Below are 26,090 nucleotides of genomic sequence, written 5' to 3' on the forward strand. Positions count from 1 at the left end.
CAGTTTGTAATTTCAATTCATGTCGATTGAGCCCGTATTCCACAAATTGTGACAATACTGTTTCTTAATTGGTTAGAGGTCGAATTTATTTTACAAGATGCTGCAGGAATTGAGAATTATTTGACTGACTAAGACCTAATCATGAACTGAAATAGCAGACAGTTTTAACTATTGTAGTGTGACGAACGATAATAAAGCTCCCAAAACGTGTTATTAAAATATTGTGTATAAGATAACCTCTTTTTTCCTCACTTCTGATATTGGAATACCACAAAAAATATATTAAATTTAGACAAATGTGTTCCATAATTCATAAATGTAAAGTTCAACGCCAGATATGGTGCGGTTATGACTTACTTGTTACTGAACTTTTTTAAATCCGCTTTCCAACAACTTGTAAATTTTGCCATTGTACAATAAATAGTTTTGTTGAATCAGTACTTTGTAATTACAAAAAATCCAAACAAATTTTCAGCATCAGTAATTCCAATGTGTGCAAAACAGCTCCAATATTTCTAAAAATTCCTTTCGTTTATTGTAAAATTAGAAAACAATTCTAACAAAACGGAGTTCCTTAATGGGTCTTATGTACATTTGCTTAAATGCAACTACCTTACTACAAATATTCCAATTTTTTAAGGTCCGTTTGATACCAACGATAAACACAAACAACTTTTTGCTATTTACATACAATAAGATAATTTATATTTTTCCGTAACTGAATAATTTTCTTATTCATCGAATCGTAAAAATAAACCGAAATTCCATGTGCAGTGTCTAATAATACAACCGCATCAAACCAAATAAACAATTGCTTTTTGGCGATTAGAACGTATAGAGAATGATCTGTGACTTACTTTTACTTTGTCTATAAAAATTAGATTGTCTAATTAATTTTATTTATATTGGAGGGTTCAAAACACTAATAATAATTTATGGTTTGTTAAATTTATGACTGTTTGAGGCTATCAGGTGTAGAGGCGGTATTTCTGCTATAAATTAATTATGTAGACGGGATAAGAACAAATGACAGTTATATAGATAAGAAAATGGATAAGCGTCTAAGTCTATAAGACGGTTGTAATTAAAAAAAAAATATTTGTGATTGATTATAGATTTATGAATATTGAGGCAGTAAAATATGAAATATTAGCTGATGCAATACTCCATTGTTCTGGGTTTTTTTCAGACAAATCGTTTTAAAACTGAGTGCCATTACCCGTGTCCTATTGTATTAGAGTTATTTTATAGTGAAAAGAAATAACAATCAGCCTCATAAATATATCGTCCTTTTAAGATAATTCTTCAAAATAAACTTGGAAGAGTTAATTATACAACGTCGGTTGTCTGCGAAAATGGCACACATCAAAATCTCAAATGGTTTAATTTTTTTCGTGAATAGTTTTTATTGAAGTTGTATAATTGTAAATTGCTCATTAAATTCTAGAATTTCATAGCAGAAATTTAATGAGACTATAAACTGGTAACCTTATCATTCCAATTTCAAGAGTAAATCAGGATTAAAATACTGAAAAAGTGAAATAAAATCTAAAATAAAGCAGATACAGTCCAGGGTCAAGTAAAAATATTCTGTGTTTACTCGAAATACCATTATTTAATTTTCCCTTTTCAGATTAACAGAATCTTTATTTTTATAACACGATCGGAAAAATTTTTCATATTGAGATTCTTAGTTGATCAAATCTTGTTAAGTTGTATTTCCATAGATGTAGATACGATAGGTGTGATTTTTGTGCTAAAAAACTCATTGTGGGAGTCACGAACCAACTCGTTTCACATAGTCTTATTCTTAATAGCACACCACAAAATTTGGAACGGACGAAGTTTTTATTTACACATTTATTTATGCTTGTAACCATCATATGTTTAATCTCTTGCCACCAGGTTTTCGTTAGTTCTACTAAATATAGGATGAGTTTAAATGCTTAAAACTTGACATTTTAACAGGTCAACGGTATTAATTCGAAGTATTTATGATCCATTATTTATACTTTACTTTAACATTTTAAGATAAAAATGACAAGATTTTATGTATTGCCGTCTGCACCGTAAAATAATACATAACATAACATATGTACTCGTAGTAGTTCTAATGTGTTTTTCTTGTTTGACGCGTGATAATAACACACTTGGTTTACCTTTACCTAACGCTTCCAACTTCACTCCACCTTTATGTTTATTGTTGTTCTATGTCGAAGTAATAGTATTTGTTTGTTCTTACATCCACTCGAATTAATGCTGTCGGAATTAATGAAACCCCTTAGCTTCGTGTTTATTATTAGAAACACTTAAAAACATTGCTAGCAACATGTAAGGTTTTAACAGATGTAAATAGCAAAGATAAAATAAAAAATGACCCACTTCGGCAACATATGCTGTTTAAAAATGATCGAATCGTACTCTGTGCTGCACTAAGATTTCGTTTATGTAACTAACGGAAAAGTTTAACGAACGTCAATCAGGAAGTTGCAAATTTTTTAAGCAAACTACATTATTGTTATAAATTGGTGAAAATTCAATTAGCAGCACCATCAATTATGCACCGGTTTAGTCTAGAATAAATTATACAGGGTCATTATAAAATATTGTAGTCAACTCACCTATGAAAAACAAATGAAATTTTTCTCGTGAAGGTGTGGAAACAAGCCGCTCCAATTTGTTGAATAAAACACGCATCCCAGTAGGCTTATTTACTACGAAATAGTATGCAGCACAGTATGTCCATCTATGTATTAACATTTCAACTTGTCCGTGTATTTATGAATGAAATAAGTGACAGATTTGTTGGAGGGAAAATAAATCACAGCACTACGGTTTGTGGTTGGTCTTTGGTGTGAATCGTGTGATTGGTAGATGATTCGACATTTGTGATTGGGTAATAAATGACATTGGCATAAATGTCAAAGATTTAATACAGTTTTCTATTACTTAATTTCAACTGATCTCTCTAGACGTCGCTGCGGTGTGGACAGATAATGACATATAATCCAAACCACGCGATTTGTGTTTTCTACCAATGATTTTGAGGAAAGTTATGAATGAGGTTTCCACACCTTACTTCTACCACCGTGTGCCGCTAATCACCAAAATGATTTGAACTGTTTTGAAATGTCACGAACGTCCAAACAAATCTGTCAGATGTGTCAAAAATTGAAATGCCCGGTTCGCGGTTTAATTTCATTTTAAATAGACACGAAAAGACGCCAGGCCAGAGCATTAAGGGTTGCAGTGTTATCGAGCATTTGTGAACGCCACTGCAATACATTTCAGTTTCAAAAATTGTAAATTGTCAGAAAAACGTTTAAGGGCTTTGTCATGAATTACACCTTGGAAAGTCGATTGGAGTTGAACAGAATAAATCATCTGGTCTGTTTTGCAAAGAAGCAATAATTTTTCAAATAATGAAATCCAAAAAGTGAGGTTAAGTTTGTCGAAACCAATGAACACGGTAATTATTTAAAAAATTACATTTTTATAGGTACCCTGAAGGTAAAAATTGTGAAAAATCACGTAATGGACAATGGCAGAGCAAGTCTTATCACAGTTAACGAACACTATGAGTACCTAATGAGTTTTTGCAGTAAATAATTTTGCCAAAGTTGTGATCCCGCGAAAGTTCTGTTTGTAAATTGTAAGGAATCGTCAAAATATTGGTGCAGACATGGTTTGTGACCGGTGCTTTTCTCTTGAAAAAACACAACTGAAAGCCTTGATCTTCATCCCTACAATAGGTGAAAACTGCTATGTCCAAACATTACCTTCAGCTTTGCAGTTTCTAGATATCTGAAACATGCCAGATCTGCATAACAGGAATGTCAAAGAGGTTCTACCCAAAACACGCCCACATGGCCATCCTAATATCAAGATTTTTCAAAATTTCTATAACAAAAAAGATGAAAAACCAATAAAATTTCAGGAGCATAGTGTTAAGAGTTCTGTAGATGATTATGAGATCTCTTGAAACAACAGAATGTTTAATAAAGATTTTTAACTTTCCTAATAGTAAAATTACAATTATTACTAAACAGTAAGTTGAAGTAAGTTTTAAATTAAGAGAATGCAACTAACACCGAAAGAAAAATGAAAGTTACTGAAAATAAAAAACTTTTATTGCAGTACCTACATACACTTTCTACATCGAATTTTGTTTATTGATCACATTCATTTACTTGAAAAAGTATCAGGCCTATGAATCGTCGTCTGGAAACAGCTAACCACACACCAACCTTCATTGCGTGTGATGGTGTTTCTTCAAAAGCGTGAGTATTTTCTATACACCAAATTCTGAAGTTCTGTCAGTTGACATAATAGCCTAACAGATGAAACCAGGCTTCATCGGAAAAGAACGACAAATCGAGAATCCCGTTATCGTCCATATCAGCTTGAAACCAACTACAATACCCAACGCGGCAAGGAAAATCAGCTGGTTGCAGCTCCTGAACCAACAAAATCTTGTATGGATGCATATGTAACTTCTCTTTTACGATTTTCTGACATGGGCTGTATGGTACTCCGGACAGTAAAGATTTTTGACAAAGCTTTATTCGGACTTTGTTCCATTCTCATCCTTAAATCTTCAACAACGTCTTCACTAACTTGAGGTCTCCCCGTCGGTTTTCACTTAGAAATGCTACCAGTGTCGTTAAATCTGGCCATAATTCGCCGTATAGCGTCTTTAAAGATTCTTCATCAATGACAACAGAACATTTCACTAGATACTCGTTTTTAGACGCCTCCACAGAGTACACTCCATCCCCATCCTCATTTAACACCCCATTACGGTAATAGGCATGATGATTGCGCCAAAGAACTAAAAAAATCATTTGTAACACTGACCATAGTTATTCCTCTGTGTTCATTACCTGAGATTATTCCACAATGATCTGTAGTTTTGATAAAAACTGTTTTTTGAGACACTTATTAAAGTTCTAACAAAGGGGAAGACAGCAAAAATGAAAACAAGACAAGTCAATTAACGCACAAAGTGAGGGAAAACGTACCAGTACAAACGAAAAAATTATTGACATCTGACAGAATTTGATGAAGCGTTGAAACAGTGCAGCCGCTAATGTCAACTAATGTGGCGTAAAAAATAAAAATTCCAATATTAGTGTAATCCTTTCCACAAAACTGAAAAAGGCGGCACAAAATGTCACCAAAATCATGGCCTTCTTCGACTACAATATTTTATAATGACCCTGTACTTTGTTTTTTTTTTTTTTCATTCATATTAAAATACGCATTAAGCGTCGACCACGAAGTGAAAATTGATGTTCAGAGAGTTCCAAATCGTTAGGTTTTCCGATATTTGGGGCTTGTTAAATATTTCATCGGTCCACGTTGCACCCTCGTCAAGCTAAATTTATACCATTGTTGATTAAATCCCTGGTCTAAACACGCAGCTAATTTTAGTATTGTCACCACTGAGAAAATTCAATAAAACTGACCGACCACTCCAGCCATATAAAAAATGCATCAATCAGATATATTATTGACTGTTTTATTCTGAGGTAATTACGAGTGTATTCACTTCTGATTGTTTTCGGGTCATTTATTTTTCTCTTCTAAATCAGTCCCGCATCTGCAGTACCTTCTGAAACTTTAAACAACTCCAACCCTGAAAATTGTCCGAAAATAGGTGGAATTGGTTTTAGTCGGATTTAACCGCCACCAGAAGCCTGCAGCATATTTCCAACATATCTACCAGCAATAAATGATGTCATGAGACTTTTATTCAAATAATTAATTAGCTTAAATAACCCCGGGCGAATCGTGCAGCATGCAAGCAGCTAATTTTCGCCGAGGTCGTAATTTACACGTGAAATAATCACAAATTTAAAAGACATTATAATGTCGATTAGATTTGTTTTGACGCTGCCACGCTTTAGCTCTTTCCTGACCTTAAATTTTTTTTTTCGCGATAATGAAGCCAGAGGACGTGTATTTTTACTTATGTAACTGTATTTGTTTAGCATTAACTACGTTAAGTCTATGATAATTCCCGGAACACTTTGTATACAGGAATCCTCTATTCCAGTTAGCTGGGTAAACACGGTTTGAATGCTAAAATCAAATTCATATGGCGTGGCCATGAGACGTGTAGAATACACCTGTCTTTGAAACTGAGAAAAGCACCGACCTCAAAATCTATTTCAGGTGATTTTGTAAAAAATACATCCGTCTAGTTTGTGTTAATCGGTTTTTAAGAAAAGGCAAATCACCGTAACTGTGCGTAAGGATATTCTTACAACAATGGAAATGGAAACTGTGGTCGACGTCACCCATTAGAAACCTTGATGACATGATAATATCCACATTAATTACGTTCTTTGTTTCGTGCGTTTGCTTAAACAGTTTACGCTGCGGCTGACGTTGGGAATAGCCCTTTTCCAATTTTGGACGTCATTTTTACAGGCAACGTTTTACTGGAGTGATTTAATGTCCTGTTAAAGCGGGAGGAAAACCTTTTGAGTCTATTTTTAGGCCATTTCGAACAAAATAAAATGATGTGTGATTTATGTTATGTAATATTAGTTCCTTATCACCCTGTATCGCAATTTAGATGCTTGTTGGATAACAACGCAAACATTATATCGATTGCTTCTCAAATTTACTGTAGATAAGGTACTTTACTTTATACGTTTCGTCCATATGGTCTATACTATAAATATAACAATATTTTGTAATTATTCTGGCATATGCAGTGGGTATCGTAGCGGAACGTTAAAAATAAAAACAGAGGAGGAAAACAATCAGTTTGATAGTATAATGCGTAAATTCGACGAAACCTAAATGTCCATTAAACGTTCATTATTTTTTAGAATAACCTGTTATTTTAAATTTACATAATTTCTCGTGTGATAACTAAAATCCGTAAATTTCAACTGTTCATATGCAAACGGTATTACGTGCAAGTAGAAAAAAAAACTCATACTATTTAAATTTATTTTCGTTGATAATGAAAACGGGCTACCTTGGGCGGGTATTAACTGCGCCGAAACTAGCCACTGTGCGGCTCTCACAGCTTTATCTTTATAGATAACACAACCGATGAAGATCTAGCTAGAATAGAATTACTTAATTAGCTTGGCACTCGTATCATGGCGCCCTCAATACTGTTAACAATGATTAGATTAGATTTTAATATCACTTTAATTTTTTCTTAAAGCAGTAATTTAAGATAACATACTAAAAAATTTAGTTAGAAACAAGGTTCGACTGAGAAGCGGCACGTAATTATAGGACTACTTAAAAAAACTGCAATTTTTCAAACTGTTGTCACACTCTAGACTCTAGATTACCTGCCACCCATCCATATACAACTTACATGGTGACATGGATAAAGGAATTGCCTAAAGTTATTTAGTTAGAACTTCTTTCGCCCCTGAAGTACAGTCCAACAAATCCATCTTCTTCGAAAAATTTTTAAATTTGATTTTGCAAAACTTGATTTATTTTATGACCCCTATAAGTTAAAAAATATAGATAATACCAATCACAGTGTAAGAAAAAAAACGTGACCCATGAGGGAATTAATTCCGCAACCTACGATTTGGATTTTTCTTGCGAAAATCTGGATGCTTAGGGGAAATAGTCAAGGTGAATTCATAAACCATAAGTGCAAAGTATGTTATTTTATAAAATTCAAATAGCATTTACCATGCAAAATATTGAGGTGACGTTATCAAATCGTTGGTGAAGATGATTAGGCGTGCCACCATCTACACGATATTTTTAGCATAGTTATAAAATCTGACAACAATCGAGGAAGTAGTTTCGGAGATTATTTGTTTAATAAAAATCGACACAGATAGAAACGAGAGATTTATATTTCATACTATGGTGGCCATGAAACGTCGAAAAAACATGGAAGTAGCCATTTGTCGGATGGACCCTACTGCAATACTTCCTTAGTTTATACTACGTAAGTTAAAAGTAAAATAAAAACTATGATAGCAAAAATAGCAATACTCATTTTACGAGCACAGTTTTAACTTTAAATAATATTTATGATCGTCTATACTTTATTAGAATTTATTTTAAACATAATACGGCCAAAAGACAGGATAAATTAAATGAAAACGTGTCCTATATGGGAGAAAAAATATGTGCTCAATTGGAAAGCCGAATCTTTGAATTAAAGAAGGGTGGGGGTACTAATTAAAAATATGAAAATAGAACAACTAAGTAAATTATTTTTTGTTTGACTTAAGAGAAGTAGAAAACGTGTTTAGAATTTAGAACCTCGACCGAAATATGTGCTGTCGGTATATTTAAAGAACAAATATTTCGCAGGTGGGTTCTAATGATTTTTTTTGTTCTTTGATATTATGTTCTATAGTGATCTAATGAGCGTTCTAAAAGACTTTTAGTCAGGGATGGCTTTGGAGGTTAAATGTATGGCGCAAAATCATCAGTTACTCTTTTAGAACTGTTAATTTTTGGCATGCATACGTTGGAGGTTATATTGTGGTCAGTTTGGATAGACACATTTCGTAATGCATAGCCATGCAACACTAGAAGACATTTGAATTGTTGTTATAAAATAACGTTTTGCAAAAATAAAGTATAAAAAGAGTTGTTTGGCAGCTTACAAATGTTACATAAATTCTGCCTGTTTTAAAAAAATATTGCCACTTCGTCGCTTGATGCGTAAGAAACTTATTATTAGATCATGCTTTTGTTATCTTTAATCTTTTCGATGATATTATGGCTAAAAAATAATTAATACATAAGGGAAGTTATATAGATTTGCGGCTTTTACATCATAGACGATTAAGCAAAAAGCTTTAAAGAATGGTCTGTCATATACCAAATCATACCACTTCAAATTTCACAATCTACTTGAGAAATTAATAGTTATCTGTAAGTATGAACAAATAAAGATAATAAATAAATAGAAAGTGATATAAAGAAAGGAATAGACTCATATTATATCATTTTCACGTTTGTACACAGTTACACATATTTATGTACATCTAAAATTTTCATTCTACAAATAAATAAGTAGGACACGTAATGAGTAACGTTTTCAGATATTATCAAACCAAGTAGGTATAGCCGTATTTGATTTAGTGTAAATACCCACGGCGTCAGTTGAATTATCAGTTATTAGCTTTGCTAATAATAGCATATTTTAGCGTAAAACTTTTGCTGTGTAAAAAGAATATTTGTGCAAGTAATCTTCCCACAATCACGAGCAGACGCTTCAACATACAAGATGGAATCGAACACGCTTAGGGTGGGCTGTGAACACGAGATCGAATTTCGACAAAATAGTCGTATCCGGTTTTCGATAAGTTCCATGCTCTTGTTATTTGTTATTTCCAGGAACTGATAAGCCTTCATAATATTGGGAGTGTACCTATTTCATATCAATTTTGACACTGCTCGTAGTAAATTCGATTATTCAAGGAAACACTTGACGATAATTTTTGTTACAACGTGCAATATATTTTAAGAACAGTACTAAAAACGATAATTACTCATCCACCCAACAATGAGACAACTATTTCTGTAAACTTATTAACGCGACATTTCGAGAACCCATGTTAGTGAACCATAAATTAACAAGTTTAAGTAAATTGGTTGAACTAGCACAAATACGGAAGGGTTTCGTGTGAAGCAGGGATACTCTACTACATCTCCTACGTCTGTTTTACTTGCGAAATGAGTTATCTTATCGCACCCACACGTGAAACGGTAATGAATGAAGAAATAAGTGAATCATTGTTTCTGTTTCATACTCATCTTTTAGAAACATACGCCCACATGTGGAAATTAAATATACAAACTCACATCGGACATGAATATCACCTATCAATCATGCATTCAGTGTGAGTTTATTCCTGTAATCTATAAAACCATCCGTGCTAGATTTGGATAGAGGCGGAAATCACGAGACTGTCACTGTATCCACTGGTACGAAGAAATTATATAATGTGTCGATTATTAATGAATCATGTGCTCTCAAATAAAGTGAGTCATGTTATTTACCATTCAACGTAAAAATGGTTTATCCGTTCTACTTTATGTCTTCGTGAAAAACGTCCTGTTGATTGCTAGCTCGCTCTATTTATTCGCTGGTTTAAATCGAGGACTGACCAACCCCATTTTCCACATAGGTTAGAGTTGAATAGTCACGAGAGATAAGAGTGATTACCACACGCTCAACATTCACATTGTCGTTACAGGAATTATGCATTATTTGGGCAATTATAAATGTGACGTAGGCTTTTCTGAGAGCTTTCAAAGCTCGTCGCTATGCTGCACCCTTTCACATGATTTCCACGTGATCACGAATTAACGTCTTCATTTTAGTTACTCCGTATAGGAGTTTTATTTTTATAAACATATTAGTATGTAAGTACCAACAGTCGTAAAAAAGATATTAAATTGGGTTATTTTTCACAATTGGCGAAGGATAGACCGTTTGATTTTAACCGCCAGGGTGTCAGCCTTGAGCATGGAAGAGTGTCAATGTTGAAGTCGTTGTAGCACCCACGAGATTTTGCAGACCATATATATAACCCATAATGTCAAGAGGAAGAAATGGGCTACACCCGCTCCTAAATTAGAAACTTGTGTTGTTCAAGCTTATATATCTCTTAACTTAAATGTAGTACGACCGTGTTGTTTTGAACCGAGATTATGTGAATGGAAATTCCGTAATTCCCACTAAAGTACTTTTAATACCAAATTGTTTGAAAGTGCTTATGTTAGAGATCACTACACGGGTACCATCCTGTGTGGGGGTATTACCTGCTGATATTTATAATTTTGGTTTTTTCCCTCAACGTTGTGGTTTTTCGTGATTTCAGAAACACTACACGGTGAATTACACGATTTGTTTTGAAGTTACACGGTACTATTTATTGGTACCACGATAGTCGTACCGTTTGCGTAATTTTCAACCAGCTCACAAAAGGTGACCTACAAAGTAAACTGTATCGTAAAACAGTTATTAGCAAACCGATAGTTGAAACAATGGTACAATTAACAATAAAAGTAACGTCGCCGTCGTAACGTATTTGATTTGTTTTATACCCCCCTTCATTTTCTCCAATAATTAATTCGATATTGATCTGGTCGTACATTTGACATTGAACTTGCGTTACAACACTGGTAGTCGTGGCAACGACTCAACAATTTTCTATATCACGAAAATGAATGGTAATAAAGATAACAAAATAAAAACGTTAGAACGTAATGTCACTAAGTCAAGGATCATTAAAATTAACCTTCCACATGTAGCACTTCCGTTTCTCATGACACGTCATATCTGGAGGAAGTCGTCGGAGGGGGACAAGTCGGAAACAGCCAAAATCTTGTACGAGGGCATTCAACATTTTCACAATTTTACGTGGTGTAATGGTTATTGTTCAACCTCGTTTGTTTCGACAGACAAGAAAATCGTTGTTCCATTGGTCGATTTCGTAGCAGTAGAACCAACCCGGATATAATTTTTATTTCTGGTTAAAATCAAAACTTTGCAACCGTGTTATTCACCTTCGATGTGGCAAACCGCTGTAGACTTCTGATCAAAAATAAACATGCATAGGTCGATTAATCAAGGGTTGTCTACCACGTCTTAAATAAAAATTTATTTCGAGATCGGCCGGTCGGATTTAGCTCAGAAATCATTTTCCAGGACAGCACATTGCGATGTGTTTCTAAATCGGATTTATTAAAGTAGATTTGGGTTAGCATATGGGTGACGCACGCAGACGATTGCAAATTTTCGCAGTTTCACCATGGCTGATGATTTCTTTTTTCTTGCAGATGCTCCGAACGACAGTTTGTACATGATCGGGGGAGTATGTGTTGCCATGTTTATGGTTGGAGTCATCATAGTCCTGCTGGCTGTCACGATTAGGTAAGTATTATTTCCAGAAAGTATTTTGAGGCCAGGTGGAATGCGTCCGACGAGGGGAAACTTTGGTAGCACTGAACTCTTTACGATCCAGCCCATTTTTTCACCCATTCTGACTTTCATCGGGCGCTTTTTTTATAGAACAATTTAATAGAATATCGTCGTCAGATGTTACTTCATGTGTTCGTTCACAAAAAACGAAAGTTGTGTTTACCGAAGGACTGACTAAAATTCATTAACCGGCGATTGTTAATTGAGTTTTTTTCTTAGATTTCTAGTTGGAATTGAAAGACATGGTCGCTGATTCGCTCATTTTCTCCTTTCGCGCTCCAGGAATGTCACGAGAAACGATTCCTTTAATTGAAGTAGGTAGTATGGAAATTTTGGCTTCTAGAAGTTGCGACAACAATTGATTGTACTTGAGATTACATCACCCTATTATCACAGTCATTCTTCTCTTGCCACATTATTCTTAACGATTTTATTTACCTACTTTTTGTCCTTTCGTGTTTGCAATTATATCATTCCAGCATGAACTGGTTTTGTATCCTTTACAGTGCAATCAACTACAATTGTTTCCATTGTTTCCAACTAGGATCAAATTCGAACTTAATCTCCTTTTAATCAAAAACAAAGTTTGATAGCATCTTTGCCATCGGTTTCATGTGTTTACAAATGCAGACTTTTTCTAGGAATTTACCTTGAATTGAATCAATCGACGGTGGCCTTATGCAAATGTAAATCACCTCCGGGTACTCGTATTCGCTAAACTTTGTATTTTTTGTATTGTAGAATTTGGCGAAATCATACGGTTTTCACGTGTCAATTGTACACACTTGTTAGATCAGCATCTGGACCGCTGATACTGATTATCAACTAAAACTTAAAAGTGAAAAGTTTTTGTTTTTAGCATTGTTTAAAAATTCGCATGCCGTTAACAACTTTAGAAATTGTATCCTCGAAAGTCACGACTGCATTATGTAAAACTTTCTCGGGTGTTTGATAAATGGACTGAGTGCACTAATTATTTTGATATTAGCGTCGAAATCGAAAATATTTGCACGTACAGTGTTTGTTATAGTCTGGTCAATTTATCAATGAATTTTGACCTGCTTAAAATAATATTGCTGGCTATTCATCAGGCTATGTATTGAAATCCACAGTGTAACATTCTGCAGGTGTGGTTAGCGTGCTCGTAGTGAATTTCCTACTGGTTAAAACTACTAATCGTCTTGACGGACTATTGTTTTAATTAATCCCAGCCTGCATTTGCCTTTGACAATTACTTAATGACGTAAGCTGACATCCGCTTAAAAATTAAATGAGTTCATCATTACTCAGTTCGCTTAGATGCTCACTCCGCAGTCACAAAACCGTCAGAATAAAAAAATTTTGAGTCAGTTCGAGTGTTTCTTATCAACAAAAACAAAATATTTGTTCAAATGAGTGGGTGAGTGAATGTTTTGCTTTCATAATTATAATTGAAGGGTACACGGGAATAACGATCAAAGTCGCATTTTTTATCAAATTGAGATACTACATTAGTATAAATTACAACCATTCAAAAAACGATCACAGTCAGCAGAAAGAAGGGCTTAACATATGGTATCCTTAGGAAGATAATACACATAATACACTTTTTCCAGAATTATATATTTATTTTTGTTTAAGTTAATTACTAAGTTTGTTTGTCCACTCTTTGTGTGTTATTATTAATTATTAAGTTTCACATTAAACAGTAATACTAAATTGTTGTGTTGTTTTGAATCTATTGGGTTTCAAACTTTAAAATTAATTTTTCTCGATATTTATAAATTGTGACTTTGATCGTTATTCCCGTGCACCCTTCAAGTGATAAAAATTTCCACTAGAGGCTGTGTATGCACAGATTTTCATTTGCACAAATTTATTTCTTTTCAACACAAAATGGTTATAAAAATTTTATGATTTACCCTCCACAGTGTTTATTTTCAAGTGAGTGGAAACTTCTATGACACGGCTTGGCAACTTGGGAGCGATATTTATAAAATATCGTAATAATCGCGGTGTAGTTAAATTCTCCAATATTCCACAGGTCGGGCAATGTTGGCTAATATCAATTTAATTGTTTGTAATTGTTTTGTTTTGTGCGTCAAGTACCGAAGAAACTTACATAACAGACATTTTTGTGTGGGTTCTAAATCATTCAGAATGCCGCAGTTCCATCACGGTTATACTTTGTTTCATTTAATGTAATAAATTTCCGAGCAAATGAAAAATATAACCATAACGTGGTGTAACGTTCATTGTTTTGAGCGATTTACTACTGTAGACATAATTTTTTCCACCTATTGTGTGTTCGGATCGTATATAGATAAGTTGTTGTCACCTTCTTGGATAAACCAGTGTGCATTTAGCCTCAATCTTTTCAACATCTAGTAAAGAGTGTGAAACGAACCTCCGGCCATCTACAGGAGTAGACGTCAGTGATGGTTTTCGCCGAAATTGATTTTATTCTCTTTTTTGACGAGTAAGTTTGAAAAAATTAAGTATGCTTTAATCCCATACATGATTGTTTCGTGAGATTTAAATCAAATTGATCACTGCCAATATTAATACGTGACTTAATAGATTTTCATGTGCGATAAGAGCTTCCGTCGAATTAATTCTTTTATTGACATTTTTTACAGTCGGGCTTTATGACTATACAGCTAATTTGAATTAGCTCAAGTGATATGCATATTCTAGATTTGTTAACTCATTACGTAGGTTTGTGCGATTACTAGTAGGGGAACGAGGGGCTTGTTGTAACAGTTTTTAGGAAAACGAATATAATTTGGTATCTATCAGCTGTTTGACCATTATAAAAGTATCTGTCGGTAATCTAACTATTCCCCTACTGGACTGAACCGGCAAAAGGTCAAAATTGTTCATATTCACTTCATACTAGGCATTTTCTTTAAAAAAGTGCACTGTTACAACTTGCCCCGTGTTTGGGGCTAGTTGTAACAGCGATGAGGCAGGTAGTAACAGTAAAGATAAAGCTGATACATATTTAGACTTTAATTTTCAAAAATCAACACAATACTTCATTATATGTAATATTTATCAGTAAAACTGATACAAACTTTTAGAAAAATAGTCAACATTAAAGATTTGAGTTTTGTTTTCCTTTTTCTTAATATATCTGGAAAGCGATATATGGGATAGGTCAAAATTTTCGCTCGCTTTTCGTATGCTAGGTACGAGATATGTAGAAGTGAATTTGGGATAAGTTGTAACATGTTACAACTTGCCCTTCAGATATTGTTACAACATGCCCCGTAGCACAATTTTCTACATATAATTACATTTCGCTTAGCGTCAAAATGTGTAAGGAATATCAAAGGCTGAGTAATTTTTGAACTACATGCAAAACTAAAAGTTTAAAATTAATTAATAACAGATACGAAAAACCAAATTTTACTAAAGCAATATTTTACATTACTTTGCCAAAACGAAATACATGCACACATCCACTCACTGCCCTGGCTGGAGGAACAGTGGTTGTGATGACATGATGTCCTATGGTGCAAGAATTAAATTCAGTAAAAAACCTGACGTTAAAGAGTTTCGATTCCGGGTAAAAATTTAGTGTTACAACTTACCCCTGTTACAACAAGCCCCTAGTTCCCCTACTATTGTTGTCAGGGTCTTCTCATAATTTCCAATTAGTATTAATAGAGTTGATGTTTTGAAACTTATCTAATCTGTGACACACCTCGCGTTAGACAGATAATAAGAATAAAACAAATCGAATTAGCAAACCTATCGTACAGGTTAAACTCAATGTAAATTGACGCCAAAACCGATGTTATTTTTGACGACATTTATGATTCCTAAGGTTACGAAGACACTAAATAACTAGAATACCAGTTGCATGTCAGGATTTTGATTTATGTAATGTGAAAAAATGACGTGTTTTATTATTTTTGGTCTACTACTATGAACTTCTTGTTTGGGTTGGCTACCCGTAAACATCGCGTTCATTGGTCAGGTTTTATTTTTTAAAACTGCGTAAACATGTCTTGCGAAAAACCATTTTGTTAATTTTCACTAGCTATAACGTTTGTTTGGAAACTGGAACATTATCGCACTTGCGTCAAAAGTGCCAGGAAAGGTAAACACAATCGATGCAAAAATAGCACGCTGATCCGAGCGATTTTGACTCCGTGCAGCTCAATTTATGCGTTTTGAGTGGCCAAACAAGACCTACACCAAAAATGTTATGAGTCAAGGTGAGGAAATCTTGAATGGTATTTGGATAGTGTCGAAATTTCTGGCTCTTTTCAAGAATGTCCGGTATCTCGGACATTTGGCATGGACGGCAGACGCCTAAAAAGCCCGTCGGGACAGTATGTTTTGTTGTACTATACGTTATATAAGTGGAGCTAGGCGCTAAATATACGCCTTTATTTCTGCACCTTGCAATGTCACATTGGTGGGTGGCAGATGTATCTCGCACATTCGCTCCATTTAGTGCAAATCTAAATCCAGACAATCGTTATTAAAAATTCTGTTTATTTTTAGTGGTTCGGTCGTATTTAAAAATCGGTTTGTAGCTGATTTATTTTAAACATTTCAAGTGCTGGCGATTTATGTCAATAATTATTCACTGGCTGATCCGAAAATCGGTTTGAAAATTATGCACCAGGTGAGGACCGACCTCAACGATCTTCTGAAAAAAACCTTTCAATGTGATTTTAAATTTAGAAAGTTTCCGTACAATCGCTTGTATTGAGAGCAGTAAAACTCGTTTCTGTCACCCTTGTGACTGTATGACGCGGGCAGAAAATTACAATGTTACAACTTTTCAATAACTACAATCCATGTTGTGGTTTTTTATCTGACAGCTAGACTTTCTCTTTTTCTCAACGGTAATCTTTTGACAATACTAGATGATAAATTGTTGAAATTTAAGCCACCGGGAAAACTCTGTATTCGCAGAAAACAATAATAACAGTCGGTTTTCATTGAGGTTGCGTTTTCCTGTAGCATGTGGGAATTTTATAAACAATTAAGTAACTCAGTGACTGTTCACAGAATTCACTAGTACGATTTTCCAGTCAATGCCATAAATCCCGTATTGTTTTCGAATACGATCGTCCTAAATATATCGATTAACACTTTAAATAGAACCAGAACACAGATATCGTTTTAATTGACCTCTTTAACTACCTATGTTTGTACGGATCGAATCAAAACATATTTTTTATAGGGAATAGGATTGACGCACAAAGTTTAGTCCGAAAAATTTATTAAGGCGTATGCCGTAACACTTTTAAGATCATGGCTGAGGAAAAGTAGGTCCTTCCAGACCAGGCCAGGGATTTTGCAACGTTTGATGAAACGACCTCCAAACAGGAAAATCCGAATTACCACAATATAGTCGGTTTATTTCTCGTGCTGATGTAAACATCTACTTTACGCCGAAGCTTTGTACGTAATCGATTGAATAATGTTATTTTGTTGACATAATTTGATGTTCTGTGGATTTATTAACGCTAAGTTTCTTGTTGTTGTTGTCGTCGTCGTTGGTGCGTAATTAGAAAATTAAACGGAGTGTTTTGGACATCGCCGAGATATAAAGTCAAAAAATAACTGCGAGAAATCGTTATCTTTGACCTTTCCTTATGAAGAGATTGTGTGAAGCAGACTTTCAACGGGAATCCTTCACTCGGCAACGAGGGCCAGACGGTAGATTTTTAACCGATAAAAAATTATCTGTTTTTAATACTATTATCTACCTATCTAGATAGGTAGATTTTTAACCGATAAAAAATTATCTGTTTTTAATACTATTATCTACCTATCTAGATTTTTATCGGTTAAAAATCTAGATAGGTAGATTTTTAACCGATAAAAAATTATCTGTTTTTAATACTATTATCTACCTATCTAGATTTTTAACCGATATAGTATTAAAAACAGATAACTTTTTATCGGTTAAAAATCTACCTATCTAGATTTTTAACCGATAACAATAGTGTGACGGTGAACGTATTTCTTGGGTTTTGGATTTCACTTTTAACGTGCAGACAACCCAACGTTGGTCTTCCAAGCTATCATGTAGTTCTACGACGTTAAAACCTTCTTGTGAAGTCGTTATTTCTGCTGAATTCAAAAATATAGATGAAAAACAACTAGCTCTTTTAATCGATATTCTGCCATTTTCATTTATTACTATTTGTGGTAAATTTTTTCATTTGTTACAGATTCGTTTGATTTTGTATATTAATTAGTCAGTTAAATGTTATAACAAAACAGTATTAAATACTTTGAGTGCCTACTGGTAAAATCCCAGAGATGAAAGTATAAAATTTTGATTACTTAAGTGAAAACCCAATTATTTTATATTTAATTGTGAACAGTTTTTGTATGACATGGGTTACTTTTATTTTTGGTTACTTGCGTCCTAAATAAAGTACAAAGAGAGGTAAACAGGAAAAACCAGCTTGTTTAGACGTCGCGTATGAAATGTAGTTATAGTTACGATACACTTCTACGTACTTATTTAAATAAGTTAATATTGGTTTTTGTATTCTTATTATGTTACGTGTTCAGCTTATTTAATAATTTTATATTTCCGTTTGCCAAATTTTATAATCTAAACACTTTTTTTTTTGTTAATTAACGTTTATATAACTAATAAGAAAACTTTGGAAATTGCTTGTAAGTTTATTAAATTCTAAATACTGTATTTTTTTGTTGAAATGTGTTAAACGAATCTACCTAGTACATTTTATTTGATAGTCGTCTCATTTAATTTTAAAACCAAATTTCAGTGTTGTTTCACGCACAGAAAACATAGGACATTGGCCCCAAATGGAGCATTTTATGTGTGCATAAAATTTCCAACCATTTGTGTCACTAATAACCTGAAATACATATGTCGATCTGTTTCGAAAATGGTCGTTCTGATATTGATTTGTAATGTATCAGGTTGTCTGTTCACTTGTCCACTTCATGTTTTTATGGTTGTTTCGTGTTTTCCAATCTCTTTCGGAAACCGTGTTTTCCTGTCGTATTTTCGTCAATCGTTGGTTTTCCGCGGTCGCAGGAATCCCTGCTTATCCATCAGCACTCAGCTGTTCCAAGCAAATGCAGTGACGCGTAGCTAGGTTCCTTGCTAGCGCACCGCCGCCCGCCGACGTCACTCCCTCCATATATAAGTCGACCGCGGCCATCGAAGCGCTTCAGACTCCAATCGAAAGTCGCTCTAAAGAGGTTGTTTAGCTTGCAATATAGCTAGGCCCTCCGAGTTTGATCACAAATCTAGTCATCTTCTTACTCATCCAGTCGTGTTGTGTTGTTATCATCAACAAACACCGTCGCTACCAAAGGATTTCACCCAGTGCTGTGATCAGTGACTCGATTTTGGCAAAAAACTTTGATTGGTGCTGATTCAGCGCTCGCGAGTGTGTTTTTCTGTCAGTCGTTCTAAACTCGCGGAGTTTAGGAGTCCACGGCCTCAAAATAGCTATCTTCAGTTTTTCAAAACGGAGCCCCAACAGTAAAATGGTGGGCAGCAACGGCACCATGATTGCAATCCGTCTTGTCCGCAGCAAACTGAGGAAACGAGAGGAGCACAGCAACAGCGTGCACCCTGCAGATGTGGTCCTCCACCAAACGACACCAGCGGCCGCCGCTTTGGCTAACCAGACGCCCACGGCGCCGCAGGCCCTTCAGCCGGACCCGCTGGCCTACCGCGGGCAATTCCTCTGGCAGTATCCCCCGCCTCCACCCCAACCGTACATGTACAACAATGACCAGGTACGGACGCCCCTTACTTCTTGCATTTCATACCTCTTAACACCTCTCGCTCGCGCATCCGGCAGCCTCGACACGCTAACGGAAAGCCGTTATGAAACGCCGACGTCGAAACGAGGTTAAAACGACTGAAAGTTTACATCTTTTATGCTAATTTCACCTTTACGGACCAGGCGCCGCACATCCAAGGAGACGGAATAATGCTCAATTCGGGAGACCTTTCATTGACTCGCTATGCTCATTTCAAATTGATATCGAGGTTTTGACGTAACTCATTTGAAAGTATCATTGACGAGAGAAAGCGGGCGCTTAAGGTCTAAACTCGAAACGTGCAGTTTCAAAAGACCCATTATATTCACACAAAAATAGACCCGACCGCATGGTGTAGGCGAACGAACCTGCTTCCATCTCTTTCCGAGCGAAAGAGACCCCGACAACCTGTAGTATTTTGTACACGCTCGACCGGAAAGGCAGATGAACGACACCCTAAAGCCACCATCACACGGCGCGACGAAACCCAGCCGGGCTGGTCATTGGTAGCTGCCAGGTCACAGTCCGGCGTGACTTTGCCGCTTTGTTCAGGTCACAGTTCGAGGCAACTTTTGCCGCCAATTTCCCGCTAACCGGGTGATCCACAAAAACTCGAATGCAAAACACTAAAAATCGGTTAAAATTTTGGTCCGTCTGTTGGCTCCTTAACCCCTCACAAGAACCGCGGCTTATCTTCAACCGTAAAAAAACCCGTTCGATAACCGACTACAATGCCGTTCGTTATCCCTTTTTTGATCGTCTCGAGCAGCGTGACCCTCCGGCCCGGCTCGCAAAAACCCTTCGCTGCTTGCTTGCACCGTTTCTGCAAGTTCGTTGACTCGTTTATCGATTTCTTGGCCCCCTCGGAACACGTGCTCGTACGGCTCCACAAAAATAAATTCAACCGCCGGCTCCCCTGTCTAGACTTGGCTAATGGCCTTGTTTTTTCTTTCAGGATACCCTTGTGCAAAACCTTCCCACGGAGCGGCCGGGATTCGTCCGAGGCTTCCGCAAGAATTTGGGCGGTCGCTGGCGACGTCTCGTTAAAAGGAAGCCACCGACAGAAGTGTACACCATTCCAGCCGAACTGAAGCCCCAGTTGAAGCAGATCTATGTTTATTGATAGAGTCACGACGGTACGACCTTGCCGGGCCGTTGGCGAAGCGAGATGGCCCTGGCAGCGGTCAGTACCAAGAGACACTTCCTTCCTGCAGCTTCTGGTTGGCGTCTGGAAGCTGATGTCGGCCTTCCTTAATGAGACTGATTAGTATTTAAAGTTTAGTAGTATCACTCGTATGGATCTTCACTCCAAAAATGACAATGGAGCTTAGGTTTAGCTCTTAGTCGCTGTAAATAAATATAAAGTTAGGTTAGTCCTTTTCGCAGACTAAATTCAGAGAACGAACTTTTGTGATTTTAAAGCTATAACTGCACGAGTTGGGTCTCCGATTTGTACGGAGGTTGGGTGTGCTGATATTTTTTATTTAGGTAATTTGTCAAAGCGCTTCTCTAGATAAATTTACATTAATTTGTAGTGGTTTTTAAACAGCCTAGTTTATAATGTGGCTCATATTGAGTTCGGCATTCTTGAATTTTGTGATTTTGTAGTATTTTTTGTCAGGGATGCATTCATGAATCTCCAGTTTTTGCTATCGGTCAATCAACTTGTTCTGTATGAATTATGTAGCTTATGAGATGGAGCTGGATGGTCTTCTCATACTAGTCAGAATGCTAAATAATTGTATCAGACGTTAAAAATGTTTAAATGATTCAGTAAATTATTTTCAGTATTATAATTAATTTATTATGATATTTATGATAGCACAAATCTTTTCAAATTGCAAGGATAGCAAATGAGAATTAGTTACCTACATATCAGGCCAATATTCATGTAAATAAAAGCAATAACATAAAAATACTATCAAATAAAATTGTTACTTTTTGAACTTTTGTGTTTTATTTAGTTTTCAAAAGTGATTTCGGATGTTTACAATCTGTTTACACACGGAGCATTTGAGATAAAAGAAAGAAGATTCGTTACTCAAATAAATTTATAACTTTGACGAAATCAAAAAACATTTTTTAAAGAAAAGAAAAAAACTCAATGGCAGTTGCTAAATGCATAGACATGTTTGTTATTACACACATTGCCCCAGTTAATGAAATGTGGTAGTTTACGACGACGGTTGCTACTGTTTCAGATATTTGTTTATTTAAAAGTAATATTGAATAGTTATGTGCTCCCCATTAGTTGCAAAATTTATAACCGAACTTTTCACTTTTTCGTCAAAGTTTATTTGCGTTGTTACTAAGATAAATATATAAATTGTTAAAAAGACGTAAAATTCATGCGCATATTTTACGACTGATAAAATTTTATGCAGAACGAAGTTTAGTTTAGAACCGTTAAATAGATTCAAATTTGCATATTTTTTAAATTTACAAATTTGTGTGCTGCCCTCTATCGTAGAATAGTAGTAACGCGACAAAAAGACGGTCTATTTTATTACAGAAGTTGTAAATAAGGATTTCACTGTAAATTTTGCTGTAAACATATAGTAGTTTTCATCTTGATGTCAAGCACGCAGTGGGCATATTATCAGATCTGTACGTAATTAAAGAAAAAGGCGTCTGCAAAACTACTAAAAAATAATCTAAGCGTGGAAAAGTTTGTAAAACAAATATTGAGAGATAGAACGCTTTTTAATAGACAGACCAACGAGGCGTCGGCTAAAATACAAATAAGTAATATCACTGTTACACAATGGTAATATTATTAACACTAATAAAAATATTTGCAATACAGAAAAAACAAACGTGATTCTTATAGCTTATTTAGTAACGTTTTTAATTGCAAATAATATCTGACAGAATATTTTGTTTATACTTAACTGATATAAGTCATGTTATACACATTCGCCAATTTAATTTATGTTGGTACATCACACATTATATCCATTATATCAATAGCGGCTCGTGGTCTTTTTGTTAGGGGAGGCAACTTTTTCGTTTCAAAATCAGCAGGTATTAATTAACATGTTCGCAATTACTTTTGTTAAAAGACAGATTATTTATCCCTTCTTATGAAAACAATACAAATAACTGTGAGTCAGTAACATATCTCTATAGGTATAGGTACATTTCTCGAATAAAAAACATTTAATTGCTTCACACAAACCAACGAGAAGGTGTAAAGACTACAAAAGTTGCTTTATTAACATTAAATATTAATTCATATGATCTAGGGCTGATTTAAATATATTAATCAATTAATTAATAAAGTTCTGCTCAAATCTGGGATGAGAGGTTGTTAAATCTTGGACATACAATTGTTCGTCGTAAGAAAACCGTGCTTAAATATTTAAACTTTATAAGAAATTCTACAATGTCGTTAGAGAATTAGAGATTGTTATGTTCCTATCAGCATTGCAAACCTGACATTTTCATTGTCCTAATGTTTTCAAGTTAGCTTAAAAGTTTTAATACATAACCTTGGCAATGCACACAGTGAACACCTTCTCTCGCGTCTAATTACTGCTCAACTAAATGCACACTAAATGCATTCAGCATCCCTGTTCAGCATTCTGCAGTTTCACTGTGAGATTAAAAAATTCGATCTGATTGGTTTAAGGACGGTAGGCGTTGGTGCCTCCGCTGGCGCTTTGGTAAAGCACTGCTGACTATTGTCGTTTTCAAAAACATATTAGCACCACTGACTAATCATGCTGAAGATATACGTCTATCTGAGGCATGCCTCCGTCTGAAGCTGGCCTACACGGTGATGATCGGCGCTTATTCCGTCGAAAGCGCGTACTTCAAAATATGTTATCAAGACGCGATTTAATAAATCACAGTTTCTATAAAAGTTATTTGCTATATCTTTAAAATATATTTGAAGTTGACAGATATTAAAACAAAAACTAATAGTCAATTTTTCCAGGGGAGGCACTGCCTACCCTGCCTCCCCTGACGAGCCGCCACTGCATTATATTATGTTTATACAATATACAACTTCATATTCCTATCTATTCATTTACAACTGCAGAGCTGTTCAGTACTTCAAGTAAAAGTACTTGAAGTAATACTTCAAGTACTTTTTTCTTGAAGTACTTTTATATTTAGGTACTTGGTACTTGGTACTTGGAGTTTTTCTAAAATGTACTTGACTTTAGTACTTGATTTTGCCAAGTACCTACTTTACTTCGAGTAGGTACTTCACTCTGTATTTTAAATACTCTTGAAGTACTTATAGTATGAAAGTGGAAACTTCAAATACTTTAGTCTCTATTTTAGGAAGTTTTCACATCTCAAAATGAAAATAGAGTCTGTTAAATACTTGAAGTTATTAATTCAATTATTTGATTAGATGTATTTTTATAGTAAAATCGTGTTTGTTTCTTGTGAGGTTATATTTTGATCTGTGATTGTGGATATCTTATTCACAATATGACTTACATTTCATAGGTACTTGCATAATGCCGATAGGAATTAATAATAGAAAATTAATGTCATAAATATGTCATTTGATGACGACAGTAGAAGGGTCAGAGATCTGTGTAAAATTTTCAGCGATGTAAAGTTGTGAATATATGAATTTTGTCTTTTTTGTATTTTGGTCTGGAACTTAACTTTGCGGGAAGTTTTTCAGTACCTTCCCGGTGCCCCAAAGGGGATCGGGTTTGTTGACGTACCTGCTAAAATGCAAGGTCGGATTTGAAAATATTTGAGAAATGATTCAGTACTCGTTCAAAAAGATATTTATTCTTTCATTAGTTTATTAACCCCGCCGTGTATTTGTCAGAATACAGAAGCCTGGTCAGCGCGGAGAATTCGGCAGGGGATTATCCCTTTTATTACAATAGCAATAGCTGATGCCAGGTACAGACTTTCATATTCGCCTCTTCCTCGTAGAATTTAAACACAATTTTATGTTAAATATTTTGCAGTTTAATTTTATTTATCATGTTAGACACTCGTTTATTATCAAATTCTCTTTTTTTGTTTATACATGGTTCAGCCCTATAAACTTAGTTTGCTATTACTACTTATATTTTCTCACATTACAGTTTCAAATAATCTGTTAAATTGTATGTATTATTTGAACATAAACAATTTAAAAAGGCGTAATGCAGAAAAACAATGATTTTAAAAGTCACACTAATTAGTGTCATTTATCTTTCCTGTGCGGATTTTATTTATTACCGTACAACAACTTTACGTATTACATTGCATCCCTTATTACATAAACCCAATATTGTTCAAAATGAAATATGTTTTGTGCAACTCGGCTCGTAGTACCAATGTTTTTTGTACTCCAGTTGATACGACCATGATTGTATGGTTTTGATGAGTACGGAATTGTGCTTTGATATTGCTGGTTACAGAAGTAATGAATTTACATTTGTATTTACAATATCAGGTAAAGATACCCAAAAGGGATAGTGGCCGCTTCTAGAAATGGAACAAAATACATATCACATTATAAAAAAATTGGTCTAAAGAGTTTAGACAGTACTTCCCTCGCTGTCGGAAACTTGACGACTGCATGCCTATTGTGTTTTTTTTCTCATTACATTTTTGTAGTGGGAATTTAAAAAAAAATTGCGATGACGTCATCAACATTTTTGCAAGGACACGTATATCAGTTGGGATAGATGTAGTGTAATACTAAGAATAAAATTATTATATTCTCAAATTTTCGGGAAAATGAATTGGGTCGTTTGAATATTGATTTGTAATAATCAATAAAATAACGAAACAATTTACTTACGTATACCTACGTATCAGAGGCAACTGAAAATCGTGTATGTATAAAATATGTTAATTTAAGATGACAGGCGTAACAGCATACGTGAGAGCCAAACACAGAAACTGTAAACAAAACGACCGTCGGTTTTATTGCTTCGACTTCCGCTTATTATATAAAACATTGGGTTTTATTTTAATTCTTGACGGTGAAATTCACAATTGGTTGATTATAAACATGTCTATTTCACATTCGCGGAATCAAGTGAACGCATAAAACAAATGCAGGTCTGTAATGTTAAAGTCGATGTAAATAAGCGTGCTACCCTTATGTTTCAACCGAGTTTTTCCTTTAACAAATTTTGTGTCTACCAAATTGGGTTGGTTGGGGTGTAATACTAATAATAAGTGTTGCCTTTAATTTAATCAATAAAATAAATTGACTTCATTAATTTTTTTGAACCACCTCTTAAGAAAATCTAAAAAATATGAATGGAATGATAAATCACAAGTACAAACTCATCATATTTTTTGCATTTTAGATAGGATTTATTCAGCAAAATTTAAGGGTGACGTCATCAATTTTTTTAGGAGGGATGAACAAATACATTTTGAACAAAAGTTTACCATGCTT

General features: G+C 34.8%; 1 protein-coding gene across 6 annotated transcripts in view; it reads left to right on the forward strand.

Moving 5' to 3' along the window:
• LOC135126909 (uncharacterized) overlaps nt 1–21,657 on the forward strand; it is a 114,259-nt gene extending 92,602 nt beyond the window's left edge. For all 6 annotated transcript variants that reach the window (XM_064053127.1, XM_064053128.1, XM_064053129.1 and 3 more), the window contains 3 exons: nt 11,803–11,896; nt 19,477–19,684; nt 20,667–21,657. In XM_064053127.1, the coding sequence (XP_063909197.1) occupies nt 11,803–11,896; nt 19,477–19,684; nt 20,667–20,834 (470 nt within the window). In that variant the 3' untranslated portion in view covers nt 20,835–21,657. The remainder of the gene's footprint in view (nt 1–11,802; nt 11,897–19,476; nt 19,685–20,666) is intronic.
• The last annotated feature ends 4,433 nt before the right edge of the window (nt 21,658–26,090 follow it).

Source organism: Zophobas morio, unplaced genomic scaffold, assembly GCF_036711695.1.
Source record: "Zophobas morio isolate AGI-343-1 ecotype UQ-CSIRO unplaced genomic scaffold, CSIRO_AGI_Zmor_V1 ptg000011l, whole genome shotgun sequence".
In the NCBI taxonomy this organism is placed as follows: Eukaryota; Metazoa; Arthropoda; class Insecta; order Coleoptera; family Tenebrionidae; genus Zophobas; species Zophobas morio.